Source organism: Physeter macrocephalus, chromosome 10 (assembly GCF_002837175.3).
Source record: "Physeter macrocephalus isolate SW-GA chromosome 10, ASM283717v5, whole genome shotgun sequence".
NCBI lineage: Eukaryota > Metazoa > Chordata > Mammalia > Artiodactyla > Physeteridae > Physeter > Physeter macrocephalus.
Genome location: NC_041223.1, coordinates 28954378 through 28977552, shown reverse-complemented (window position 1 = coordinate 28977552; position 23175 = coordinate 28954378). Strand labels below are relative to the sequence as shown.

The 23175-nt window shown below is 35.2% G+C and overlaps 1 protein-coding gene across 3 annotated transcripts in view; it reads right to left on the bottom strand.

Annotated features, from left to right (window-relative positions):
- HBS1L (HBS1 like translational GTPase) overlaps positions 1-23175 on the bottom strand; it is an 83209-nt gene that overhangs the window by 18580 nt on the left and 41454 nt on the right. For 2 of the 3 annotated variants that reach the window (XR_008618342.1, XM_007105988.4), the window contains exons 5-9: positions 12719-12827; positions 8054-8319; positions 7417-7582; positions 4573-4690; positions 631-777 (exon numbers count right to left, since the gene is read on the bottom strand). Coding sequence is in view for 1 of the 3 variants with exons in the window: in XM_007105988.4 (XP_007106050.1) it covers positions 631-777; positions 4573-4690; positions 7417-7582; positions 8054-8319; positions 12719-12827 (806 nt within the window). In the remaining 2 variants the exon portion in view is untranslated. The remainder of the gene's footprint in view (positions 1-630; positions 778-4572; positions 4691-7416; positions 7583-8053; positions 8320-12718; positions 12828-23175) is intronic. The other variant, XR_008618343.1, reaches the window with a different exon arrangement.

Below are 23175 nucleotides of genomic sequence, written 5' to 3'. Positions count from 1 at the left end.
GAGCCTGTGCTCCTCAACGGGAGAGGCCGCAACAGTGAGGGGCCCGCGTACCACAAAAAAATAAATAAATAAATTAAAAAGTAAAAAAAAAAAAAAAAAGTAAAAAATAAATAAATAAATAAATAAAATAAAACACACTAGAATAAAGCTATAAAAACTACCTCTTTGCCTCTCTGCATAAAAATTATTAATTACTTGGAAACATGAACAAGAATATTGTCAATTTTTTGAAAAAGTAGATAATGAAACAGACTAGAACCCAATATTATTAAAGAAAGATTTTTACGTGTAAAAATAAATTGGATGGAAGTAAAAAAATGAAGTTAAAAATTGGGCGGGGGAGTTAGAAATATAGGTTATTTCAGGTTTTCTTTATACTAAAATAAATATGCATTTTTATAACTTAAAATGACTTTAAGATTTATAAATTAATTCTGAAAGTGAGAATTTATCTTCTTGCTTAAAAATTACTAATACCTCATTTATTTAATATTAGCATCATGAATTTATTTTTTAAAATATGACAACTGGACTAAGAAAATGTATACTAGTCACACCTGAGGTCATCAATATGGCAGACCATCATCTTAACTACCATCGAAAACAAATTCTCAAGAAGCCTTTAAATACCTGATCCATTTTATTGACTGCAACTGCGAGCTGGGTCACTCCCAGAGAACGAACCAAGAGGCCATGTTCTCGTGTTTGTCCCCCCGTCTCAAATCCAGCTTCAAACTCTCCCCTGCTGGCATCTACAACTAAAACAGCTACATCTGCCTAAAAAAGAAAAAAATAACAATCAAAACTAGAAATAATGTCACAGTATTTTAATTCAAAGGACAGATTATTAAATTAATTGTGTTGGTGAGATTTTAAAGGCAGACTCTAACCTGACACCAAACACAAAGCAAATCAAAGGAATTACACAGATGGATTAAAATTTTAAATAGAAGAAAGTACTGGCATGTGCCAAAAAAATGACATAAAGAATTAAAAATTCCCATATTTGATTACATAATAATTATGATAACCAGGCAAAGGAGGAAAAACATAAAATTAAAACATACTTAAACAGGGACAAATATTTATAACATTTAAGGTAAAAGTTATAATCTTAATATCAAGTCTTTACCAAAGAAGGAAAAAAAAGTACAGCTCCATAGAAAACTAGTTAAAGGATACAAGCAACTTGCTAAAAAAGACATATAAATGGTCAATAAACATTAAGAAAATTCAAATTTATTAGAAACCAAAAAAAACCCAGGACATTAAAAACACATCAACATACTCCTCCCTTCTCCAATTTTACAAATCACAATGTCAAAGATTTAAAAGACAAAATTATTTACACAGGCAAGGGTGCAGGGAGACGGGCATTCATATACATTGCCCGGGGGACAGTAAGTCCACCACCTTCTGGAGGGCATTTTCACAGTAAGTATCAAGAGCCTTAAAATTATGTTTATTTTGTTTCCCATCAACTCTGTATCTAGGAATTTATCCTAGAGAAGTAATTATGGATCTACAAAGAAATTTGTCAGAGTACTGTTTATAATGATAAAAAGTTGTCAATAAATGAATTTTCAAAAAATAGCATATTCACCCCCTACAGCCACCAAAAAAGAACCTGAATAACAAAGTTTCCTAACCTTTGTGGACCATTTTGAGAATCAGATGAAAGACATTTCTTCTCTTATACTCAATGTACACACACACACACACACACACACACACACACACACACACACACACACACACTCACACACACACAAAGAAGGAAAAGTGCTAACCTCAGCTTAGGTCATTTTCTTCTCTAGCCTTACTGAACCTAGTTTTACAGGTTCCCACTATTCCTTTGGGTTGTTGATGCTTTACGTGACTCCACTTGCACCATATGAATGCAGCATTTGAAAATTCGCAGAAAACAGTTTGTGCAACCATAGATGTTCCTCCATTCTCATTCTCATCAATGATTTCTGTCAGTGCATTGTCAGGACATTTCTTAAAGGAACACTCCTTCTTTCATTTACCCCTTTTACAGTTTTTGCCTTGTATGCATACCTGTTCTTATAGAAATCTGCTTTTCTGTAATTCAGGATATAATGTCTAAATTTGGCACTCCCCTCTTCAGCTATCTTAGACTGTTACAAGACAATCACTTTTTCTCAAGGGTCCTCTTATATTCATTCGATTCACATCAAGTGCTCTGGCCTTTTGGTCAGAACAGAGTCCAGAACAGCTTTTCTCTTTGTTGTTTCCTCAATGACACTTCATGTTTCTGCTATCAGTTTTTAAAGATTTTCACATATGTCATCATATAATCCACACCATAATGGGAAATGAAATGGTCATAAAGTAAGTAAAGAATTTATCAGATACTTTGTTCGGAATACAACAGAACTTTATAATTTAAATCAGAAGTATCATGTACATACTTTGGTGGGGGCAATTTACACTATTATTTCTATTCTTTTTCCTTTAATTCTTACCCAAATATTCCTTCTGCTTTATATCTACTCTTAAGTGCATCATTCATACCCAAGCCTTCATGACTTCTAATGTTAAACTCCTAATTTCTTCAATAAGATCCAGTTCTTTTGATCAAGGATTCTTAGTTAAGAGCACAAACTAAAGCAATCAATTTGAAAATTGGCTCTTTCACTCATGTGTAGTCACTAGCAGGTCTCACACCTCAGGCAAATAGACAGCTACCTCACCTCACAGAAACACTGGGGGATAAATGTAGTTTACTTAAAGCCCTGACCTTCCAAATCCTAGGCTCAATGACTGTAAATCTCCTTCTCATCAGGTTTTGCTAATAACTGTCAAATTATATTTACTTTTTTAGATTAAAAATTGAAAGTCATTGAATTGGTATTAAGATACCTAAGTCAGTAAGTATTCTTCCTGATCCTCTTTCCTATTAACAAAAAATTACTGGGCAATTTCTCTATTCTTTCTAAGCAACAGCTTGTCTTTTGGAGCTCAAATGCCTATACATTTTCAAGCAAGCCTTTTAAGTGGTAAAAAGCGATCTCTCCTCATCCATAATGTATACTGTGTATATTCTTCTTGTAGTCCATCTGTGTTAGCCTTTCATTGTTACATGTCTTACCTTTCTACACTGTGATTTCCTTGAGGAGAGGCAACATGTGCTATATGCATCTCTGTATCCAGAAAAGCCTACCACAGTACCTCATACACTGGGTATGTTACTTAATATCTTTGAGCCTATTTCTTCATTTGTCTTATAATGGAATTCAATTAAATAATCTCTAAAATCCTTTCCTACCCTAATTCCATCAGGAGTTTGGAATAAATGTTCTTTACGACTACTCCGGACTCTAAGATTCTAGGATTAAAAAACATTTCAGTGTCATTGTGTGTTCTGGTGTTTGCCTCTCCCATTAAACTATCAACATGTGCTTTGTAGTCCATCATATCTCCACACTGCCTACCATTGTGCTTGGCACATAGCAGGCATTCAGTTAGTTTTCACTGAATGAAAACATACATACATGCACACACATACACACATACATACACACACACATACACATAAGGAAACAGAGAAAAATATATCCTTTGGTAAATGCAATGAGAAGTATATCAATTTAAAATGGGGCTAATATGTATTTCACAGAATTGTTACAAGGATTAGATTAAACTAAATGCACGCAAAATACCTAGTACAGAGTCTGGCCTGTATTCAGTACTCAATCAACGTGATAATTATTACTTTTCAATCTTCATTATCTCATTCAGTCCATGGACTGTAAATTAGTATTCTGAAATTATATGTCAACTTCCTTAAATAGAATCAAATCCTTCCTTATTTATCTTCAAATATATTCTAATTTATTCATATAACATCCTTTTTAGGTTGACATGCTCATAACATTTGTTGATAAACAGTCCCTTTAAATGGGTGGAATAACTCAGAAAATGGTCAATCGCTGAACACTTTTGCCAAGTGACACAAACTTTTGAACTCTCCATATTTTCCAATAGTCATCTATTATAGAAGAAATCAATGTCCTATATGTGTAGTGCTATTTGCATTGTTTTAATTATTTAAAGTTATTATCTTTGATTTTTTCAGTATCCTCATTAAGAATCATGTAAGCTTACAAACTGCAATGGTTTTTTAATCTTAAGAAAGCAAATAAACCACAGGGGGAAGACTCCCAAGCTTCACTATTTCTGCATAAATTAGCTCTTTAAAAAGATACACGACTTGAATATAAATATAGTGAAAAGGCAGATGTTGAAATATTCACTCCAACTTAGTAATAAATGAATTATAAAGCTATGCCTCATTGAGCCCTTACCATTATTTTTACTACAAAGAAATTTGTAGCTTTTATACATTTGCTGCTTTGTAATAAATTAGAAAAGGTTTTATAAAGTACCAATAGAGATCATGAAAAATACATTTCTCTATTTTTTTTCAAATTTTTTAAAAAATTTAAAATTTTAATATTTTAAAAGTTATAATCCTAGCATTATAACCTCAGCATCAGGAAATTTTATGTACAATCAGTGTACTTTGGTTAAGAAAATATCTGGTACCTGGGCTGCTCCTGTAATCATATTTGGAATGAAATCCTTATGGCCTGGAGCATCCATTAATATAATAACTTTGGTTTTGGTCTCAAACTTTGTCATACCAACATCCATTGTTACTCCCCTTAAAGAAAACATAAAATGGTTAGAATGCACTATAGAAATAATCAGTGTTATGGATTAAATTATTTAATAATATAGGTGAAATGACAATCTAAATTCTTAAGTAATAATGGGAATTCTATTATATAGTCTATTATTTTGAATAATTAGGCTATCTGGAATTTCTGCTGTAACAGAATTACACTGTATGGCTTTAAAACAAGGTTTGGCTACAACAAGAGCTTAATCAAAATGACTGATGCTTCCCATTTCCTTTTTTTTTTTTTTTTTCAGTAAGAAGCAGTACAGATTGTGAACAAAGAAAGATATATAGGGACATATCTGGAGTGGGAAACAATAAATATTGCACGTGAGAAAAGATAAAAATAAAGAATGACCACTATCAAGATGTACCTTTCCTCATTTTCTTACATTTACGCTTCACTAATTATAGAAATAAACTTATAAAACTTTCATTTGTAAGGTTGGTCAGTATGTTACACATTTAGCAAACCGGAAATATCAAAGGAGATGCACAATTTTTTAACAATTGAGAGACAGGGACAGTAATGGTTTTGCATCCCATGTCATCCTCTTGGAGTCCAACACAGTGCCTCTTCTTAGCCACAAAAACATAGATTCAGATATAAGAAAGCCCAGGAGGGTCTACAAAAGTAGCAAGTCTTTCTAGACTTTAGGAATTTAAAAAGGGAAATCACGTGGGCAATAAACTAGGTAATTATTCATCCTGGTTTGCCCAGGATAGTCCATAGTAAGGAATGAGCACTCCCTTCTACTACCAAAGTGTCCCAACAATTATAATGGTAAATTATGTGTTCACCCTAGCAGTCAGGTAACTGTGGGTCTCCTTAGTCAAGTTATTCTAGTTTAATCCGAAACCATGGGCCATTTGAGTTTGCAAAAATGATACTTAATTCTCTTTAATAATCCCCAAATAATTGCCTGAGAATAGTGATGAACCAAGACTGAGTCTGAGCTCCTCCCTGGACTGCTTTGACCATACTCTTTTGACCCAGCTCTTCTCTGCATTTGTAACTGAGAGGATATGAAAATGGCACTCAGGCTACTAATTTCTGTCCAACACATGAGCAGAACAGAGGATTTATAAATATTTAACATGGTGGGATAAGCATTCACTGTAGTTTTGAAATGCTACTAAGGAATATATAGTGGTGAATTAAAACTCCCATTATGTATATGGAAGCTTCTGCTACCTACAGAGTAAAGGAATATTCTAAAAATTGTAGCATGCTGAGCAATAGAAAACTACCAGCAGCAAAAATATGACAGCCAACTAGCAGATTTATTATTAAAAAAACACTAAAATTATTAATTATTCTAGGAAAGAGATAGATTATTAGCTTACTTGCCTGCTCAACTCACACATGAAGTAAATGCAAACAAAGCCATTCTAACTTAATTATACTGTCCTCAATCTCTTTACCTACTTAATAGATGGTACAAAGAAAACTAAAAAGCCATATATCAATAATCTGCTTAATAAGCTGATAGGTGGAAATTTAGTCTTCTAATACTGATAGCATACAAAATTTTGTTTTCCAATATTCGCTTTCCAAAAATGTGTAACTGTCCAACTATTTTTTCTTACTAGGTTGTAAAACAAGCTTGTGATACTATGAAGAATAAGAAAGACACCTACAAGAAAAAAACAAAACAAAACTCAAACCACTATGATATAAAATTCTATTTACCAGAAGAGCTAAGGAATATTGTGACCTGCTTTATTGAGAATTATCTTATATCAATACTCCAAGAAAATAAACATACACACTTTTAAAAGGTATGAAAATCCACATATGTTCTCTAATCATATTCAGAATGAAGACATCAGAGAACAGAGTAACTTCTTTGTTGATTCAGGACTTTCAGAGGACGTCAGTCTTTATTAGTTTGAGACAGTAGGTATATTTGCCATTTCACTTAATTATAAGTGTCCTCTTTCTTTCCTGACAAAGGTGCCATTGGCTTCCCCATCCCTACCAGTTCTAACATGAAATATCTAAAAAGACTTCAAGAGAAATACTTTGGCCAGAGGTATATGAATATTTATATTCTCCTAACATCTCACCAAAGTTAGCATTGAACACAGTAACACATACAGGAGTAATCGAATGGATTAGATCTACCTGGTAGGAGACAGGTTTAACTACTTGTTTGTTGACTCTGTCTCATAAAAGCATAGTACAGAAAGTATAAAGATGAATTAAGCCTGGTAATTTGAATTTACTGGTCATTTTGATTCTAGACAGAACACAGTTTACTACAAAAAGTTACCTTTCCTTTATAACCTGATATAATAATCTTATGTATATTAACATTATATATATTCATTTTAAATTAAGAGTCTTACTCATAATTTTAATTTAAAATCAAGACAATCTGACATATACTCAGGGAAGTGACAACCGAAACTTCTCCCACAGAATAATTAGCTAAGGGTTTTTACTGCCTTTTTCTCTTTTTTTTAAAAATTTTTTAATAAACGTTTTTTAAACTATTTCCATAGAATTTGGAAGAGTAAAAAATGTATGTAGACTACAATGAAAACTACAATAAAAACATTTCCCTGATCATTGAAAACTTTTTTCTAAAAATAGTCTCTAAAATATTTCATGCTTTGTTTCATGCATATTCAACACATATTACATACTTATTTAAAAGACTATATACCATTTCAGAATGAAAATTTTGAAATATAGTGACTACCTTTCCCTTTCTTCGCCAGTCTCATCCAAGACCCATGCATATGCAAACGAAGCTTTGCCAGCCTTTTTAGACTCTTGTTCATACTTATGCATAGTTCTTTTGTTTACATTACCCAGAAGATAAAGCAAATGGCCCATCAGAGTACTTTTCCCAGCATCAACATGACCTAAGGAAAATTGATTGAGGATTAATACTAGGTACATTTTCTAGATGTTGTTCACATTGAGGCACTGCATGAATATGTAATTCAAGAGTTCATGTCAGTGTTTAGAGTAATAAATACCAATTTTTATCAAATAACATTTAAGATGTCTAAATGGAGGGAAAAAAGCATGTCTCTTTAAAGCGGGGAAAATGTCCTTGATTTCTGGAAATTAAGATTGTCAACAAGACAGGCAATTTTCTAATGTTCACAAAATGAAAATGCCACAACCAAGTCTAATGACCTCTTTAGTGACTTGGCATTATTTCACCCAGAGTGACCTCGGAAATTTGACATTATGATGCAATGCCTCCTTGCTTCATGTCTATTTACACCCACACAGAAATGCAGAGTGGAACGAGTTTCTATGCTGCCACTAGAAAGTTATTGGGCTTGAGCAGTTGACTGACAATCCAGAGGAACAAAGGGCATTACCAATGACCACTAGGTTGAGGAGTTGCTTCCCTCCTTGCCGCTTTTCCAGCTCCGCTTTGATATCTATTTGTTGCCTCAGCTTGCTAGACTTCTTCACTGGTGGTGTTGGTGTTGAACTCTGCTCTTCTGATGCTTGAATGGCGTGGGATGGAAGAGCTGATTTAGAAGCGGTCTCAAGTACATCAGAAGAAACAAGGCTGGTATCTTCACTAGAATGTCCTTTTTGAGGTGTGTGGAAAATATGACCATTTTCTTCAGCAGTTACTCTACAGAAAGCATAGATAGGAATAAAGTGCTTAAAACAATTCGACTGACATCCTATAATGTCAGAAGGGCAGAGAAGTTGTCTCTTCATATTCCTTATACTTGCAGACCAAAAAATGATCTTCACTCGGTGGCTAGAGTCTGTTAAGGTGGAAATGATAAGTAGCTAGGCCCAAACCACACAAATACATACATGGAAGATCCCAGGAGAAAAAGAGACAACCAAAAACTAAGATAAGAAGAAAATATCCCATAAAATAACTGAAATTCAATGTGTAAGCCCATAGCTTAGCCATACAATCCTATCAAAACAGATGGCATAAAGGAGATATTTTGTAAAAATTGGCACTGTGCTCCTGGAGATAAATCAGTACTAAAAAAATAGCTTTATCAGTTTTATCCCTAACTCATTCCTCCAACCGGACAGAGACTTACAATTTTTTTTGCTCAAACACTATCCTTAAGGGAGATACCGCTAAATGTGTACATTTTCTTATTACTTTTGGCAAAAGAGTTTTAATTCATTAATTCAACAAACACTTGATTCACTAAAAACTATATTAACATATACTAGCACTGATGTTGAGAAGAAAAGATAAAGAAATGAAAAAGTTATCAACTGATCCCAAAAGCTTACAATCTATTGAGGAACTCAGATATGTAAAGCAGAAACAATACCATCTAGCTTAACTTATTTCCTCCTTGACAATGACAATGCCTCCAAAAGTGAACACTGATCTTAGTTCTTCAATAGTTCTTGGACTATCCTCCATAGAAACTATACCAGTGCTATGCCATGGATAGCTATAAAGGATGTAATCTAATCAACCAGACTACGATGCATCTTACCTTTCCTTCAATGACACAGAATTAGGACAAAGAACAGGTTAAATTGCAAGTTATTAAGAATGAAACCAATTACATGTGACTCAATGTGGACCTGGCAGAGAAGGATTACATACAGAAAGCAGTTTACAAAAATAACTTAAGGATTGCAGCGTAATGGAAATGTGTACGAACAGTAAATCTGTCAATATTTTCTTCTTGCCCACAATAACAAAAACAGATTCATTGTTCCCCCTCAGGGTGTTTTTACATGCTCAACACTGACCCCTCCTCCTATGCCTCGGGAAAGAATCACATTCGTTATATTTGCAACTTCATTAAAAGCCTCAAATTCATTCCCATTTTATTTTGGTTTTGCAAATCTCCACTAACCAACTTTGGTGTTCACTTTTTAACACTGCTTAGACAGATTAGCTTCATCTCAAACTACAGGGAAAAAATATAAGTATGTGGAAAATGTTCCCATTCTTTTTTTTTAAAAGAGTCCAACAGACTAAGTGAAGTAAATCAAATTTAAACTATAATTTGCGAACATTTATTTGAATGACCACAGCTAGTTCTCTAAAACAAAAACATGACAACTCTGCATTTAGGGGAGTAAAAAAAAAAACCCTACAAATTACAATGAAAGTATTCAACCAGAATGACTAGTCACATCACAGAATCTGGTTCTGATCAGACCTGAGAGAAATCACAATCTCTGGCTGCAAATCTTTCTGTTTTCAGTGACAGAGGCTTTTCTTCAAAGGAAAGCTCACGCTAACTCCAACATGGAAAACAGATAAAAGCAGAACAGCTATGGCTGACACAGTGGGTTGAGGCCTGAAACTCAGCTCACCCACCAATCCAGGCAGCCCTGCTCAGGATAGGAAGAGCGTCACAAAACATGGCCTGACTCGATTATTTCATTTACAATTCAGTAACATGAAAGGTGTGCTTTTCTTTCACTTTCATAATAACGTTCCCCTTCAAGCAAATTTTAGGCAAACTGCAAATTAGTTCACTAAACTGTACAATGTTAGAGAAAAGGGTCAAAGTAATTAGAAAAGCATCAATGAAAGTCTGTACTTAGCAAAAACTTCTGCGTAATACGAAGTAAAAGTTAATGTTTTAAGATTTTGAAAAATCTCAAAGATGAGGTCTAAAAATGACCATTCTGGGTTCAGGATTATAATTACTGACTGGTACAAAAGAAAAAATAGGTTGGTTGAATATTTTTTCAGGTGCTTTCTGATATAATTTTGTAACCTTATCTACTATTTTAAAGTGACCGGTCTGTTTTTTTTAAAACCATCTTTCCAAGAGTGGGAATATTTCTACATGAATCTAGAGGCCTAATCTTTCTTTGTGAGTTATTTAAATGATACTGGAAAGCTAATAAGATTGAAGAGGTTAACCACAGAATTATTTGTTCTCCATGCAAGGTTCTAACGATTTTTACTTACTGCACTTTCTAGAGAGATATTTACTATCTTTACTATTAGTGAAGAAAAAGTTTGCTGTTTCAGTTTCTTCTAAGAAATGCATTATCTTTTTTTTATAAGCTGCCACTGGGAATCACACTATATAGAAATCTATGATGCTGAAATCTTGACTCAAAAGTGTTTAATTATGTTTCTCTGTGCCTTCTTGAGACCAAATCAAAACAACAGCCTAAGTATTAGCCCTACTATAAATTTCCCCCCAAAATCCTATAAAAGTATTTGAAGTAAATATAGCTTGGTCCTTGAGCAACAATATGCATTCTGAGTATCTCCATTTGTACTTGCAGACCTTTCACATTCTGATGACTTCTCCCACAGGGCCACATCAAAATATTGGCTCACAGGCTGCTTTTTACCTTTATACTATTTCCAGGTTTATTTTTAAAATAAAATGTATTTCTCCAAGGACTCTGATCAATAAATATTTAAACAACTATTCTATGAAAGGAATATGATGATGAACATTAATGGTCCCTGTCCTCATGAAGCATATAGTCTTGTAAGATTTTGAAAGGCTTGCATTATCCTTGTAAAGCATAGAGGTGGGTTTCTAAGAATTATTTACTTATATTTACTATTTATTTTTTTCTTGATCATTTATTACCCATTATTTTTATAAATGTTCACATAGATAACTATGCATTTACTTCTAATATATAGATAGATTAATATACATAGACAAGTCTAGAATCAAGCCTATTTTCTCATTCCCTTTTCTTTGTACTATGCTCATCTGCATGTTGCTTTCTAAGCCTCTGAAACCTTCTGCATAAGATTATAAAATCCTTAGAACAAGGAATTGTGTATTCTATTTATTTTTTCCTCTCTCAATGAAAATAATTCCATAATAGGATTAAATTGCACTCAAGACTTGAGAATAAAAAAGGTACTTATGATTCTTACAACCCAACCTTAATTCAGAGAGAAAAGACATACACTGAGCTTTCTGTTACTGAATCAGGATTCAGAATTATTTTAACGGGCTAAAGTTACTCAAATTAAAAATTAACTTTTTCATTCATCCATTTAACTAACATATACTGAATGCTTACTATGTCCTAGATATGGAGTTCTTTCCCTCACTAAATTTGAAATCTAATGAATAAAGTCTTGCTTCCATTAAAAAAAAAAAAAATGAACTAGGTAATCATTAACATTCTTCCCAACCAAGACTCATGGATACTTGTATCAATTTACATAAAAGAATGTTGTAAGGGAGAAAAAATGGCTGCCGAGTTTATATGTCCTGAAATTGGGGGAAAAAAAAAATCCTCTATTGTTTATATTTGATAATAGTGTTTCTTGTCTGATAGACAAAATATATATAATTTATAAATAATAGATTTAGGAAATGATTGAAAAACCTGAAAACTTTTAAAGAAGTTTAAAGTTAACGTCTTTAGGGGAACTAAGATCCCACATGCTGCACGGTGCGGCCAAAAAAAAAAAAAAAATTAAAGTTAATGTCTTTAAACTGTGCTGTTATGTCTCAAGCAACCCACTTCCCTTGTCTATAAAAACTCCTGAGAGAATCCTAAATACTGTGAAAAGAAAGAATAAATGAGTGCTAACTAAAGTATGACTTATTATCGTTTCTCACTAGATATTTGCAATTTTAGGTAAGTTTTATTTTATATTTTGTCTTTGTTATACTGATCCATTTTATTCAGTATGAAAATCTAAAAGAGTTTAAATAGTAAAAAAAATTTAATTAATGATTCCTTGATTCACCAACTACATTTAATTCCCAAACACTGCTTACTTACGCCATCTAGTGGCAAAGGATTCCCTACCTCACAGTGCTAGATTTCACAAAATCATAGGTTTTTAACGTTAAAGTAGCTATATTTAATTTGTATAAGGAAACTGACAGTGAGGTAGGTTAATATACATAGATAAGTCTAGAATCAAGCTTAATTTCTCATCCCCTTTTCTTTGTACTATGCCATCCTGAGGACCCATTATACTTCAATGATTGTATTATGCAAAATTGAAATAGATTCTCTTTCTTACAGTCTAACAAGGAGACAATACTAATTTCAAAAAAGGGGGGAGGGATTAAAAACCTTACCCAGGCACTTCAAATCCCATAGTTTGCTTCTTTCCAGATACAGTCATTTTAGCAACTTTTGGCACAATTTCAGATTCACTTCGAGATGACTGGGAATCTATTGATTTTCCTAATGAAAGAGTAAAATATAAAACGCTAGTTAATTCAAATTGATTCCTTAGAAACATTTATTACATATTAAATACATATTATGGTAATTTTCACAGAATCACATCTTTATACATATTTTTTCTCTAAAAAATATTCAGCAAAATTTTAAAATGCTGAAAGAAATTCTTCTGTCACCCTATTCTGGGAAATCCCCCATTGTCAGGACTCTGCTGTGCTTAACCTCCACCAAATCTCTTCCTAATTTTGAACTGACTCTTAAGTTTCAGTATTAAGAGGTCACAAGGTGGTTTCTGCATTGAGCCTCATTCTGACATTATACCTAGACCCTGTATCTCCCTCTCCTACCACACCCTTTCACAATACTAAAATCGTCCGGTCAGTTAGCAGATGGCTAAACTATTTTTAATCGTGATACCTATAAATTGATGAGCAAGTTGAGAGTCTGCTGAATTGTGCTAGATACCGCATATACTTTACTTGCTCACAATACTAGACTTAGTAAGATATTTGATATCTCCATAAAATATGGGGGAAGAAGTCAATATAGAAAAAGTAAATTAAGAACATGAAGGAGGATAAATTACAAGCTAGATCAAAGTAAGACTTTTATGCATTTGATCCTTTAAAAAATATATATGTAATTCATGAAATTCTTCAGAATGTATCTTTATTATTTTCAGTAAGAGTACCATCAGGATTTGGTCCACATAAAACTATGGAAACTGCATTGCTACACTGGTAAATATATATACAGAAATTACTTTTAAAAATTAGAAAAGATAAATTAATGTACATAATTCATTCAAAATGTTTGCTATTTGCTTACTATATGCCAAGCACTACGCTGGAAATATAGTGGTGAACAAAAGCAGTCATAATCCTTGTACTGAGAGAGCTTACAGTCTAGTGGAGAAAACTGATCACAAAAAATAAAAGTAAAATTAAAACTGTTATTAGTGTTATAATCTGTATATGGTACTATCAGATTTGGTGACAGGGCACATGAATTAGAGTGCTTCCATAGGAAAATGAGAGTTAAGTGAAGACACAAAAAATGAGTAGGAATAAACTACCCAGAAAGGAAGAGCATTCCAAACAGAGAGAGTAGCTGTATGAGGGCCCTGCTGTAGGAGGCAGCATGGTCTTCAGAGGGAGTATAAGCAGGGGGGAGAGGGAACGTAGTTAAATGAAGCTGAAGAGGTGGGTAATGGCCAGGCAATGCAGGACCTTTAAGCCACAGCAAAGATCCTAATGTTCTTTCTAACACAACTGGAAGCCAGCAAAATGATGTGAGAAAGTGGGGGGAAGGGAAAGAGAGGAGAAGATAAAACAAAGGGTCAAACTCAAAGGAGAAGTCTGGGCTGGAGCATATATTTATGATTCATCAGCACATAATTAGTTGTTGAAGGCACTGACATAAGTGAGATCACCAAGGGAGAGAATACTGAGTAAGAAAAGGAGTGGTCTCAGGACAAAGCCTTGCAAGAAATTCAACCTTTAATCACAAGATAGAGGACAGCAAGAAAGAGGACAATGAGCCTGCAAAAAGGTGACAGGAGGGCCGGGGAGGATGGTGCCCAGGAAGCTAAGGGAAGTGGCATCACCAGAGTCTGAAGTTGCTGTTCAGTCAAGTGAGACGACTGAAAACATGCACTAGTGACACGATTCCTTTAGATAAAGGTCATTGGTAGAGTTAGCAAGAACCATCTGAGAGAAGTGAGGGAAGGAAAAGCCAGAATGGGTTAAAAAAAATGAAGGTGAGAAAACAGGCAGCAAGTACATGTCCACTATCTCTTACGTGTAATTCCAAAATCCAAAAGCTCTGAAAAATTAAGGTTTTTTTTTTTTTTTTCTTTTTTTTTTTTTTCAGTGGTTGTGGCTCGCGGGCTCTAGAGCACAGGCTCAGTAGCTGTGGCACACGGGCTTAGCTGCTCCACGGCATGTGGGATCCTCCCGGACCAGGGCTCGAACCTGTGTCCCCTGCATTGGCAGGCGGACTCCCAACCACTGCGCCACCAGGGAAGCCCCAAGGTTTTTTGTTTTAACTCACTCGGAGGCAAAACCTGACCTGGACTAAAGTGAAGCTTTTTGTAGCCCTTATTTATCCCACTTAAAGTGGAAAGCCATACATTTCAGTGCAGAAATAACAATGTGATGATTAAAGGGTGCTGCCCCAAATTCCACTGGGGTTATCATACCACAGATGTTAATGCTTTTCTCAATCCAAAAAATTCTGATTTCCAAGTCAAATCTGGTCCCAAGGGCTTTAGATAAGCAATTGTAGATGTGGACTAATGACTCTCTCAAAAAAATCTGGTTGGAAAGGGAGGAAGGAATGTGGTAGAATGGTAGCAAAAGGGAAACATGGGATCATTTGATGGAGAATATAAAACCGAAAGGGCTGGCTGAAAATATCAGGAAGAAAAAAGATCATGTCAGATATTTTAGAATTTCTGAGAATGTGGAGAGGGATGGGACATAAAGCACAGGTAGAAACTGAACTAAAATAGGAGAAAGGCACTTTTACTGTAATAGAAGCCAGACCTCAACATTCTCATACAATGTTGAGAAGCTAGAAGATGAAAACCCCTAACAGTTAGCCTCTATTTTCTCCGTAACATAGCAACAAGTTACCTGGTGAGACTTAGGGTGAATAAGAAAAGTAAAAAGACTGGTGAAGCAAATAAAGTTTTCAATAATCTTTGCACCAAGAATGAGTTGAATACACACAAAAACAGGGGAACCGTGGGATAGTATTGAGGGCCCATTTAAGATCTGCGATATCGAATCTGCAGTGGAATCCATCTGCCTACCCATGCGGCTTTTTCCAGCAAGGTTCAGCCATCCAGGAACAGGCACAGAGAAGACGCTGACTGCTTCATTCAGAGTGAAGTTTCTACCCAACAGGTACAAAAAAAGGGCAGAGAAACAAGGTGGTTGAAGGTACTGGCAACAAAAGGGGGAAAAGTTATTGAAATGATACAAATAATGAGCTCTAAGCTGAATTAAACAAATAAAATGACAAAGGAAGCGTACTGATGTACTGAAAGAAAGTTGAGGGGTCCAAAGGTCAAGAAAAGGTAACGATGTAAAGAAGTACAACTAGGTGGCTGCTGTCAGAATGGGACAAGCGGTTGGTTTCATGATTTCGGAAGAGGCGGAGTTACAGTGAATTGCTGACGAGAGGGGAAGGTCACTGGAAATGAGGTGGTCAAGGAACTGCAAGTCCAGGCCGCTGGACTTGTTTCTCCACATTGATGCACAAGCTATGATTATGAAGAGCTCAGGGTGTAGAAGAACACTGTCAGCCAGCTGCCAAAGTCTTAATGAATAAGGAAAAGTAACCATGAGATTGTTCAGGAGATGAGAGCAGTGAAGAGTAATAAAAGGCTGGTTCGGGCAAAACACAGAAACTTCAAAGGAGCAGAGATTGAAGGGCAAAAAAGGAAGGAGGGGGGTGAAGGAATAATTGTTGGAAAAGGCAGAAAAGAAAATAAAGTTGACCTTCCAGACCCTGGGGTTTGAGAGGATATACCTAAATTAAGGCAAGAAGTAGAAAAAAACACTAGGAAAACAGATTGAGAATTGTGGAGGGGGTTGATTTCCATGATAAAAGCAGTTCCAAAGTTCTAGCATAGGTAAAAAAGAGTGAGAGGTGAGTGAGTGATAAGGAAGGAGGAAACTGAGAGCATGCTGGTGATGATGTTGGGGAGGAGGAGGGCAGGGGAGGGGTGTGTGTAGGTGGGGAGAACACCCTGACTGATAGGGGCATGGCAGACTTTGGCCTCTGTCAAAACAGGGAAAAAGAACCATAACGCATAAAAACGTCTCAGTCCAGGCTATACAGGGCTAATCCCCACTTCCTATTAAGATTAATTTTAATACCTTCTATTTTGTGTGTAAAAAATCCCTTTACTCACTTACACATTTAGTACATTGAAATACTGTTAATGTCGACTTTAAAAAAAAAAGTAGGTGGGTCTTTAAGCAGAGAAAAGTCACAATATGAACCTGCAATATTTCTGGGGATGCAGTAAATATATTATTTTTCATTTCTGGCGATCCTATCTAGAGGATATCAAACCTCAAACCTAAGATGTAGTATTTCAAAAATTTGGTTATGTAAATGAAAGTCTTTTTTAGAGGAAAAAGTACTACAGATCTGAGTATCACCCATTAAAGCAATGGTTCATAAACCTTTTTATTTAGGTCAGATACCCCTTTGAAACAGCTAATGAAAACAATGGGACACTCCTGGCAGAAAAATACACCACACACAAAATTTTGCATGCTATTTCAAGGGGTTCAATAATTCCAATCCTAGAACCCTCCCCTTGAGAGATAACCTTGATTCAGGCTATTTTGGAAATATGTTAATTCAGTTTGATGTTCTCCATAGTCAATGAAAACATACATTTAGTAAATTTTCCATTAAGCTGTTATTAACAGCAATGTGACACACTTTGACTTATCCAACCGCATTACACAGTCCCCCTCGTAACTAGCATCATGCTGATGACAGGCAAAATCTACTGACAGAGGTCAGAAATGAACTAATAAATAAAATAATCAGTCATGGATCAGTAAGAGATACATATATCCATCACATAAAAGTGTAAAATGTTTACTGTATTCCCTCATCTTCCCCAACCAAATAACAAATTCATTTTCTGTATAACAACCTCAAGAAATTGAGCACTGAAAGTCCCAAAATAATGGCAGCATGGAATGAGTACTGGATGGAAATAAGGAGCTTAGATTCTGATTCCTGCTCTGCCACTAATTAACTGTTACCTACCTTACAGCTTAAACAGTTCATTTAATTTCACTAGCTTCAGTTTTCTCATCTACATAAGGAAGTAAATTAAATGGTTTCTAGTTCTGTGGATGTATGTGTCTGTGACTCCCAAACCATTAAGATGTCCTTTAAATCAAACAGCCTACTAGGAGGTTAAAATGTGCCATTCCAAAGAAAAGTACCAATGTCCTCCCCCACGTCATGTAAAACCCACCCACCAAATCATGGTCACCAGAAAGAAACATGTTCTGAAGATTCATATATTAGTGATTAGTGTTCAGTCTCTAGTAGGATGAAGAATTGATCATCTTTTAGATTTTTCATTTGGATGAAAATAACAGCTACCCAGTTAATCAAGTCCAACCCGCTTGTTTTGTAGACAAAAAACAACAACAACAACAAAACCAAGGAACAAAGAAGTGACTTCACCTTAGCAGCAGGGTGAAGCTCACCCAGCTCACCTACCTGTCCACTTCTCCTTTCTCATACTCCAGTCGTCTCTAAAGCAATGCCTTCTTCTATCCCTAGTGGTTACCCCTTGCTGGGCTACGTCCGCCAGAATTCTACTGTTTCCTTCCTGGGGCTAAGATCTAAGCAGCAAAATCTACTTGGCTCTGTCTCTTGAACATGAAATTATCTAGGTCCCTTTCCTGAAGACATTTTTCAATGTATATTCCTTTGTAAAGGATTCAAAGCCAAATTTCCCTAGCACCACACGATTGTCATAGACTTGCTGAATTTAATGAAACTTCCTCCTTACATAACCACAAGATTTACCCTCTTCTGACTAATTCCTTTGGTCTTCACAACACAATCAATATTAGACTACTAGTTCTTTGAGGGTAAGAAGTGCCTCATACATCTGTCCACATAGTACAAAGCACACAACACAGTGCTCTGCTCACAACAAGCATTCAAGAAACAGAGTCTAATGATCAACCCCTAAGGGTTTAAGTTTTAAAACCATGAGTTGATCTCTATTGTTTTTGCAAGTTATCTTAGTTCTCTCCTTAAGGAAATAACCTCAATTTATTCTCTACCTACTTCCTGCATTTATTATCAGCCACCTTGGACTTCCCTGGTGGTGCAGTGGTTAAGAATCCACCTGTCAATTCAGGGGACACAGGTTCTATCTCTGGTCCAGGAAGATCCCACATGCCACGGAGCAACTAAGCCTGTGCACCACAACTACTGAGCCTGCGCTCTAGAGCCCGCGAGCCACAACTACTGAGCCCGGGTGCCGCAACTACTGAAGCCTGCGCCCCTGGAGCCCGTGCTCCACAACAAGAGAAGCCACTGCAATAAGAAACCCGCGCACCGCAACAAAGAGCAGCCCCCGCTCGCGGCAACTAGAGAAAGCCCGCGTGCAGCAACGAAGCCCCAACGCAGCCATAAATAAATAAATAAGTGAATGAATGAATGAATGAATAAATAAACAAATAAGATACCAGCCACCTCCTAGTGTTTAGAGCGCTGGGTTCTAGAAAGCCCACCTGGCACTTCCTGTGGGCACTCTTGTACGCTTTCCTGCCAGGAGGTTTTTATATGCTCTTTTTTTACCTTCACAGCAACCACGCAGACGGGTATAATTATTCCTACTCTACTTTAGAGAAACTAAAGTTCAAAACAGTTGATTTGCCATAGATTAGGCAGTCTTGGGCAGTGACAGAGCTAGATTAAAAAAAAAGATATGAATCACATTTTTTTCTTTGATGTGGACCATTTTTTTTTTAAGTCTTTATTGAATTTGTTACAATATTGCTTCTGTTTTATGTTTTGTTTTTTTGGCCCCGATGCATGTGGGATCTTAGCTCCCTGACCAGGGATCGAACCCGCACCCCCTGCATTGGAAGGTGAAGTCTTAACCACTGGACCGCCAGGGAAGTCCCTCAAAGAGTTTATACACTATTCTGAGACAGTTATAAACACTGTGGAGATTAAGTTGTAGAAAGAATAAGCAAGAGTATTCTAAGTATGCACCTGAGTAATTAGGAACAACTTAACAAATGAAATGAGATTTGATCTGACCCTGAAAAATAAACAAAAAGGAGGAGAAAATAACATGGAAAAGTCATTTGTAAGGGTTAATGGGGCAAATATTCTGAAAAAGACTGGGCAGTGATCAATAAATTTTTAAAGACTATATAACTGAAGCTTTGAAGGAAAGAACTCTTTAAAACAAAGAAGATCTTTTATAGATTTATTTTCAAGGACTATTTTCTCATTCAATAAGTAGAAAGTAAAACAATATTAAATATTCTAAATTAGGGAAGATAATAACAGACTATTTAGAAATGGGAAAGGCTAAATTAAGAAGAGGTAAGAGAAAAACCACAGAAACTTATATGTAATAATGATTTCTCCATAAATATGCTGCCATGTCTCATCAGTCTATAATTCCCTAACTTCTCCCTAGCCATTAATGAGGCATCCCCCACTCTTCAGTCCTAGGGTGCTTTAAACTCTACAGATATCTTCCACCCTGCCGTAATCAGTTCTAATCAGCATGGCTAGAAATCTAAGGCTCTGCCACCAAAACATTCAGAACTTGAGCCTTGACCCAGTCATCAAATACTCCAGAGACAGAGTTTATCCCATGTGCAAAATAAGGAAATCACCACCAATACCATCTACCTGACAAAGATTTTGTAATAAATATTATACTTGTAAAAGCACACCAACTATTTTAAAATATTCTCAACAACAACAACAAAAAAGACCTTATTCTATGGAATTATCTCATCATTGTTCATAGAATATCCTTGCCAGAAAACTCATAAATCAGAAATGATTACTGAAGTTTGTGGTCAATACATATTTACTGTAAGTATCTTTAGTTTGACTGGATGTTGTTGCACCCATTAACCACCTTTATTTTTTAAATGATTTTAGGCATTTATAGGATCAAAAAGTGCTAGAATAAACATGCACCTAGTCACAGATAAACAGTAACACAAAAAGTATACCTCACCTTGGCTTGAACCCAGTGTTTTTTTTAATTCGCTTAAGTGTCATACAAGTTTAGTTTCAAGAGTACATACAAAAAAAGAGAAGAACATGCTAAGCTGATGTTCATCTGGAAAAGTAAATGTGAGAGAATGACCAATAAAATTTTTAAGTTAAGGATAATGATAGGGGACTAGAACTACCAAAATATCAAATATCATAAAGCTGAAGTAAGTTAAAATGTGGTAATGGCATAAAAATAGCTTGATGAATTAGAATAGAGCATCTGTAAATGAACCAATTAATAGTAATATATTTATGTTTGCTATACATAAAAATAAGAACTGAATGTTCTTATAGGAATATATAGGTTACACAGTTCTAAGTAGGAATTCAACATATGCAAAGACATGTTTCAAATCAGTGGGAAGAGAAGGTTATATTCAATATTGTATTGGGAATACTGGCTATCCATTTGAGAAAAAGACTCCATCATACGTTTATGGTGTTTCATATATAAATTCCTTGTTGATTAAAGATATGAAGAACAATATAAAAATATATTTAATTTTCAGGTAAGGAAGACTGACAAATTTTACATAAAACTTTAAAAAATTTTCCCTGATTAAAGATAGCACAAGCAAACATAAAAGTATGTGAGGAAATACATACAAGGGGTTAATATATGTGTACGTGTGTGTGTGTGTGTGTGTGTGTGTGTGTGTGTATATATATATATATATATATATATATATATATATATAAAGAGCCCCTACAAACCAATAAATAGACCAGTTCAAAATACACAAGTCAAAGAAAGGTGTGGCAGAGGAAACGGGGGTGGGGGGCGTGGGGAGGGATAAGCAGGAGGAGCGAGGGAAGGACTGAAAAGAGGAGATGGTGGAAGGGGGGGACAAACAGATAAACGGCGCAGAGGAATAAGTAGAAGGATTTCTACTTTTTTTTATTAGCATCCAGCGTTGCAAAGGAAAACGGGGAAAAGAGCACTATCTGACACCGTTGGCAAGAGTACAGCCTGGTACAACCTTTGGCAGGGAGAAATTTTATAAAATAAAAAACTTTACTATATACACTATATTTCTGGGAACGCGTTCTACAGAAATACTAACGCTACTGTGCAACAATATATGAACAACACGTTGTTTACCGTGATGCTGTCTGTAATGGTGAAAAAACTGTAGATGTACCTCAATAAGGGAATGGTTAAACAAATTATGATGTATCCAAACAATGAAATAATTTGCTTCAGATAAAATAGTAAACCTACATGCATGAAAAGAAAACAATAACACATTAAATGGGAAAAGCAATTGCAATAGTATATAGCAAAGATGCTATATTATTATGTTATTGGCATTAAAAAGTCTACAAGAATGTAAGTGAACTTTTAAAAGAGATTACTTCTACAGACAGAGAAAGAGAAATATCGTATGACATCCCTTATATGCGGAATCTGAAAAGAAATTATACAAATGAACTTATTTACAAAACAGAAACAGAGACCCACAGACTTAGGGAACAAACTTATGCTTACCAGCGGGGAAGGGTGGGGAAAAGGGTTAGTTAGGGAGTTTGGGACTGACATGTACACACTGCTATATTTAAAATGGATAACCAACAAGGACCTACTGTATAGCACAGGGAACTCTGCTGAATGTTATGTGGCAGCCTGGATGGGAGCGGAGTTTGGGGGAGAATGGATACATGTATATGTATCGCTGAGTCTCTTTGCTGTGCACCTGAAACTATCACAACGTTGTTAATCAGCTTTACTCCAATATAAAATAAAAAGTTTTTTAAAAAAGTTATTACTTCTAGAGAGTGATATTAGGAAAGAGAGGAAGTGACTTTTCATATCAAAATTTACATATTTCTATGTTACAATGACTATGTATAATTTTTATAATTAAAAACCTTTAAGTGAGAAGCATATATATGAAAACACTTCAAAACACTAAAAACTTACTTCTATACTATTCTTCAGAGATGCTCTTGATTTTTTCTTATTTCATGTTTTGAAACAAAGGTACAAAGTTCATCCAATCAATCATCCAATGACAACTTTATATTCAGAATGCTCTAGTAAGGATGAAAGTAATGCTCTAAACAGTTTTGCCTTTTGTGTTAAGTAACCCCTTGTTAGGCTCTGAGGCTTCTTGACAGCAAGGACTGAATCTTTTGGATTTTTCTATTTCCGCAACCAAAGTATGTGATACATGGCACATCATTTATACGTTTGCTGAATGCTGAACTGAATAAACAAAATCATTTCCTAATAGCTCTTTCAATGCTCTAATAAATTCCTAAAGGAATGAAGGTGAAAACTAAAGGGAATTATAAATGTGACGTCTTTGAACATGTCATCTTATGGGGAAAAAAAACCATGGTAAAATCTATCCTGCACTTCTCAGATTTTCTAAAGCAGGATTTCTCAACCTCAGGACTACTGACATTTTGGGCAAGATATTTCTCTGATGGAGGCAAAGGGGTGTCCCATGTATTGCAGGATGCTTAACAGCATCCCCAAAATGTCTACAGACAGAGCCAAATGTCCTTTGTGGGGCAAAATCACCTCCAGTTG